Source organism: Semicossyphus pulcher, unplaced genomic scaffold (assembly GCF_022749685.1).
Source record: "Semicossyphus pulcher isolate SPU_LCO1_2020_fin unplaced genomic scaffold, fSemPul1.0.p SCAF_26, whole genome shotgun sequence".
NCBI classification, from domain to species: domain Eukaryota; kingdom Metazoa; phylum Chordata; class Actinopteri; order Labriformes; family Labridae; genus Semicossyphus; species Semicossyphus pulcher.
In genome coordinates this window covers 364,258-370,602 of record NW_027211700.1, presented here as the reverse complement: position 1 = coordinate 370,602, position 6,345 = coordinate 364,258, and the positions used below count along the sequence as shown (strand labels likewise).

The 6,345-nt window shown below is 47.8% G+C and overlaps 2 protein-coding genes across 2 annotated transcripts in view; one reads left to right on the top strand and one right to left on the bottom strand.

Annotated features, from left to right (window-relative positions):
• The first annotated feature begins 1,587 nt into the window (after positions 1 to 1,587).
• LOC138604524 (periaxin-like) lies at positions 1,588 to 2,643 on the top strand. The gene has a single exon (XM_069676455.1). It carries the CDS (start codon positions 1,588 to 1,590, stop codon positions 2,641 to 2,643), a length of 1,056 nt encoding a protein of 351 aa, XP_069532556.1.
• Positions 2,644 to 3,451: 808 nt separating this feature from the next.
• LOC138604618 (RNA-binding protein Musashi homolog 2-like) overlaps positions 3,452 to 6,345 on the bottom strand; it is a 43,122-nt gene continuing 40,228 nt past the window's right edge. The window contains exons 12-15 of the mRNA XM_069676571.1: positions 5,851 to 6,039; positions 4,950 to 5,107; positions 4,504 to 4,580; positions 3,452 to 3,781 (exon numbers count right to left, since the gene is read on the bottom strand). Of these exons, the coding sequence (XP_069532672.1) occupies positions 4,539 to 4,580; positions 4,950 to 5,107; positions 5,851 to 6,039 (389 nt within the window). The 3' untranslated portion in view covers positions 3,452 to 3,781; positions 4,504 to 4,538. The remainder of the gene's footprint in view (positions 3,782 to 4,503; positions 4,581 to 4,949; positions 5,108 to 5,850; positions 6,040 to 6,345) is intronic.

Here is a 6,345-nt window from a genome sequence, read left to right as displayed (position 1 = left end):
TTGTAAAGTCTAATAAACCTCACAGCAGACCTCTGAGAGTGAGTGAGACACTCTCCTGCACACTGACTCATAGGTGTGCTCTGTTAACAGCAGGTAGTGTCAGGTGTGTGCATGCTGGGAGCTGATTGGAGCGTGTGTGTGTTTAACTACATGATTGGGAGAGAGAGACAGAGAGAGAGACAGAGAGAGAGATAGATGGGTTGTCGGGGCTGTAACTGCTCAGGCGTCGTGGTAACGTTCATGTGTTCAACACAGCAATGGTTCATTTTAAGCGACTGAAGGCGGAAGTGGAAAGACGACGTTCTGCCTGCACTGCTCTGATTCATTCTGCTACAGACCTGGAACAACAACAGAATAATATCAAAGTGTTCTTTGCATCACTGTGTGTGCAGACAGTTCTTAAAGTGTGTGAGGCCGTGCTCGTTGATCAGCAGGCGATCGTGGATCTGTCAGAATCATCGAGGAGCTCAGAGTGAGAGTACTGAACCAGTGAAGGTCGTAAAGTAAAAACACACAGACACATATTAAAGCGTAGAGTTCGTGTTTCTTATAAATCAGTTATAAACACGTCAGATCTGTGACTGGTTTCAGTTACATCAGTGCGTTACATGTCCAACATGTCTCATTCATTCATCATTCAAAGGTGAGGATCCAGTTTAAAAACACATACAAGAAATCCTCCTTTAAATCCGTCAGTGAGCTCTGGTGAGAGCAGAAAGGTAACGTCACCTGCTGAACACCTACCAGCTGTGACTATGGGAGAGTACAGAGCACGACACTGATACACACACTGCTGTTATTAAACACATCAGTGATCAACAGAGAGAGCTGGGCGGCATACAGTACATATCATATTATTATTATTATTATTATTGTACATATTCATACAGTCATTGACAAGCACAACAAAATTCATACAAACCGTTTTATAAATCACACAAGTGAACGTGATATAAAGAGTCCAGCATATAAACCTGTGAGAGGAGACAGCATCACTTTATAAAGACTCCTCATTACAAACTCTACATTCATACAAAACATGGTGAGAGTGAGCAGTGATGGATCAACATGTGGTCAGGTCACACACAGGTATAAAATCATTCAGACTGATGTGCAGAGCTGCTCACAGCCTCCTGCATGGACTGAAGCTGCTCCTCCTCCTCCTCCTCCTCCTCCTCCTCCTCCTGTTGGTTTCAAACTATCAGCTGTGCTTTGGATTTCAGTCTTTATGCTACAGCAGCCTGTTAGCTGCTCGCTCTGCATCCTGCAGCTCGTCAGGGACACAGATATGCTAGGTTCAAATCAGCCACAGCTGCAGAGCAGTGAACACGTGCACAGCGGACCGTGGTCACTGCGGGGATCAGTCGTGGGACAGTTGTCCTCTCATCCTGCAGGATGTGTCCTCCTGATCAACCACCACAGGAACACTCTGAACCTCTGTATGCAAACACTCCACCACAGGGTACGGAGAGGAGCGAACACACCGTCTGACACACAGTCAGACTGAGGACTGTTTGTGTTCTTTATGAATCAGGACTGTGACGTGTTGTCGTCCTCTTATTGCCTTAAACAGGTTAATCTGTGAGCATGCTGCTGGAACCAGAGCTAAAGGAACCAAAGCTACTGGAACCAAAGCTGCTGGAACCAAAGCTGCTGGAACCAGAGCTACAGGAACCAGAGCTACAGGAACCAAAGCTGCTGGAACCAAAGCTGCTGGAACCAGAGCTAAAGGAACCAAAGCTACAGGAACCAAAGTTGCTGGAACCAAAGCTGCTGGAACCAAAGCTGCTGGAACCAGAGCTACAGGAACCAGAGCTACAGGAACCAAAGCTGCAGGAACCAAAGCTACAGGAACCAAAGCTACAGGAACCAAAGCTACTGGAACCAGAGCTACTGGAACCAGAGCTACAGGAACCAAAGCTACAGGAACCAAAGCTACTGGAACCAGAGCTACAGGAACAAAAGCTACTGGAACCAAAGCTACAGGAACCAGAGCTACTGGAACCAAAGCTACTGGAACCAAAGCTCCTGGAACAAAAGCTACTGGAACCAAAGCTACAGGAACCAGAGCTACTGGAACCAAAGCTACTGGAACCAAAGCTACAGGAACAAAAGCTACAGGAACAAAAGCTAAAGGAACCAAAGCTACAGGAACAAAAGCTACAGGAACAAAAGCTGCAGGAACCAAAGCTACAGGAACCAAAGCTACAGGAACCAAAGCTACTGGAACCAGAGCTACTGGAACCAGAGCTACAGGAACCAAAGCTACAGGAACCAAAGCTACTGGAACCAGAGCTACAGGAACAAAAGCTACTGGAACCAAAGCTACAGGAACCAAAGCTACTGGAACCAGAGCTACAGGAACAAAAGCTACTGGAACCAGAGCTACTGGAACCAAAGCTACTGGAACCAAAGCTCCTGGAACAAAAGCTACTGGAACCAAAGCTACAGGAACCAGAGCTACTGGAACCAAAGCTACTGGAACCAAAGCTACAGGAACAAAAGCTACAGGAACAAAAGCTAAAGGAACCAAAGCTACAGGAACAAAAGCTACAGGAACAAAAGCTGCAGGAACCAAAGCTACAGGAACAAAAGCTACAGGAACAAAAGCTGCAGGAACCAGAGCTACTGGGTTACTGGTGAACATCATGTGACAACATGAGCAGAAAAAAAAAGACGAGCAGACATGCACGCACACACACACACACAAGAACACACACACACGCACACACACACACACACACAAGAACACACACACACACACACACACACACACACACACACAAACACACACACACACAAGAACACGCACACACACACACACACACAAGAACACACACACACGCACACACACACACACAAGAACACACGCACACACACACACAAGAACACACACACACACACACACACACACACACACAAAAACACACACACACACACACACACACAAGAACACACACACACACACAAACACACACACACACACAAGAACACACACACACACACACACACACACACACACAAACACACACACACACACACAAGAACACACACACACACACACACACACACACACACACACAAACACACACACACACAAGAACACACACACACAAGAACACACACACACACACACACACACACAAGAACACACACACACACACACATACGGTCATCACGTTTGTTACTAGAGAATGAACAGAAACACAATTAAACTAAATGTTTAAAATAGTTTGTCCTTATGACGGACAGGTGATTCTGATGGACAGGTGATTCTGATGGACAGGTGATTCTGATGGACAGCTGATTCTGATGGACAGGTGATTCTGATGGAGAGCTGATTCTGATGGACAGGTGATTCTGATGGACAGGTGATTCTGATGGACAGCTGATTCTGATGGAGAGCTGATTCTTATGGACAGGTGATTCTGATGGACAGGTTATTCTGATGGACAGCTGATTCTGATGGACAGCTGATTCTGATGGACAGGTGATTCTGATGGACAGGTGATTCTGATGGACAGCTGATTCTTATGGACAGCTGATTCTAATGGACAGGTGATTCTGATGGACAGCTGGTTCTGATGGACAGGTGATTCTGATGGACAGCTGATTCTGATGGACAGGTACAGCACAGGTACAGCACAGGTACAGGACTACAGCTCAGGTGGAGGCTCACACTCTGAACCCTGCTTCACTGTCAGTCAGCTGGTGTCCAGCTCTCCTCCTGCTGCCTCCTCTGCTCTCTGTGTGGACGCTGGTTCGTGCTGGACGGCATCACCTGTACACACAAACAGGTACAACCTGAAGCATTCAGCAACATCAGATGTCTCTCCTCTACAGAATATTACCTCCGCCTACCTGTAGCCGACTGAGTTCACACATTATTACATGTCCTGAGACCTTTGAGACCAAACAGTGTCAGAGCTCAGAGACCTGCTGGACACTGAATCAAACCCTAAACATGAACATCGTCTGCAGCGTCTGGACGACAAGAACACCTTCATCAACATGAGCACGGCCGACTCCAAGCAAGACTCTTTGAATATGATGTGTCACTGAGCAAATGTAGTCTCATTAAAACAACCATGTAAAGGCTCTGACTTGTTTTACACTCCAACATTGAAGCTCCTTCCTGCCGGAGCCTCAAACTAACTGAGCACGAGTCAGAGGAATAAACAATATGTCAGTTTATAGTAAGATCTTTAAAACAGGAGTCACAGCACGGTGAGCACTGCTGCTGCAATCAGCCTCAGAGAGGATCCGAGAGTTGGTTTAAAACTTGTTTTCACAGGGCCGTTCACAGCCAGCCGGGCTGCCAGCCGAGCAGCCGGGCTGCCAGCCGAGCAGCCGGGCTGCCAGCCGGGCTGCCAGCCGAGCTGCTAGCTGTGAACAGCTGTGGTGTCATATAAAGGAAAGTGTCCACACTGAATATGACAGGAGCAGTAATTACAGGGTAACAGAGTATTTTAAAGTGTATGTGCACAGAAACAGCATGAATACCTGACATGAAGCAGCAGACAGTCCCCTCCTGCTGTTCACTGGTATCCATTGGTAAAAGCTGTGTCGATCAAAGGACCCTGAAAGGTCAAATGAGTGACAGAAAGAGACGTTCATTTGTAGGGAGAAAGTTTAACAGTGGCAACAAGAAGTTTTAGTGCACACACTTTGATCCATCATTATGTTTCACTGCTGCAGGCTGAACTACTGGAGACACTTTTTGGACCTGAGTATGTAAACACAGGACCCCGGTTTAAACAGAACAGGATACATTTTCTAACTTTACACATTAAAGCCCCATGAAGCCTTCATGAACCACGAGGGGCAAGTGATCTCTTTGTCTGAATCAGTGGTGCGGTAAGGAGGAGCACAGGAGGAGGAGACAGTTCAGCCATGAGGAGTCGAGGAGATGATGATGATGATGATGATGAATCAACAGGTGTACTCACAGAGATGCTGTGGCTGAAGCCTGAGCCGGGCCGAGGGCTGCTGCTGCTGCTCATGTAGTTCCCCACAGCAGAGTCCTGACTGCTGCTACCGTACAGGTCTGATACAGGACCAGGACTGCTGGCACCAGGGAAGGCTCCGGGCCGGGCCGGGTTAGCTCCTGATGAAGAGACAGACGGACTTTAACACAACATAAAGTCAGGGACGGAAGCCGACTATGACCCGGCACTAATGAGCAGGGCGACATGCATGAACAGGACTGATCCAACCTGACACTGACTTCACTGTGAAAGGGAGGAGGATGTTCTGGTTCACTGACATGTTTTAAACCAGGAGGGGAGTGCTGTGGTGCCAACCAACAATCTACATACCTGATTTATGTTCAACCCACTGCTGAACCAAGCAGCCGTCTCTGTGTTCAGTGACATGTTGTCAAAAATGAATAAAAGGTGAGACGGGCACAAACGTGAACGTGAACAGTTGAAGTAAACATTTGAATTTGAATCAAATAATCTGAAACTGAATTCAAATTATTGGAAAATTCAAATTCCACATTCAGTTTTTACAATTCAGTTTGCTGAGACACATCCGGCTGATAAGGAAGAGCAATCGAGTGCAGATTCACAGCACTCCTCTTTGGCCAGTCTGCACCCATGTTTTTATGAGCTCCTTCCTAACAGAGCTCTGACTGTTAGCACATGCAAGAACTCAATTACACAGGAGATGCATGTCAGGGCAGCATCCATGCATCTGATCACAGCTCAGGATCAAGCTGTGTCAATACTCTAAACATGCAACCTGTGAGAATCATTGACAGGGATCTACTGCTCAGATCCTCTGCACACTGCCCGTCCGTCTCTCTGAATCTATGTGCATGCTTTGGAGGAGTACAAACATATACACCTGGGCTCTTAAAGGGGTCCGGGCTGTGCAGGTGGTGCAGGAGGGAGGACGGAGAGTTGCAGGCTGAGCTGGCATGCTCACAGGGCAGGATCTGAGGGGTCGCCGTGGCCCCCAGGGAGCCGTAGTCAGCCAAGGAGTAGGATGCTCCTCCCCGTACGTCACCGGAATACAACCCATAATCAGGGAACCCTGGAGACAGGGGGAGGAGGGGGAGGAGAGGGAGGAGGGGGAGGAGAGGGAGGAGAGGGAGGAGGGGGACCATCCACTGAAATCTGCTTCATCCACGTCACAGAAATCCCTCACTCCTGTATGTTACCTGTTCAAGAACCTGCTCCCAGTCTGAAGGCAAACTGAGCGTGCCCGAGGAGTGTAGACACGAGTCTGTGCCTCTACAGTGTTATATCACAGAGACACCCCCTCTGTCTGAGTGTTCAGGTGTGTGTTCAGGTGTGTGCTCATGTGTATGTTCAGGTGTGTGCTCAGGTGTGTGCTCTG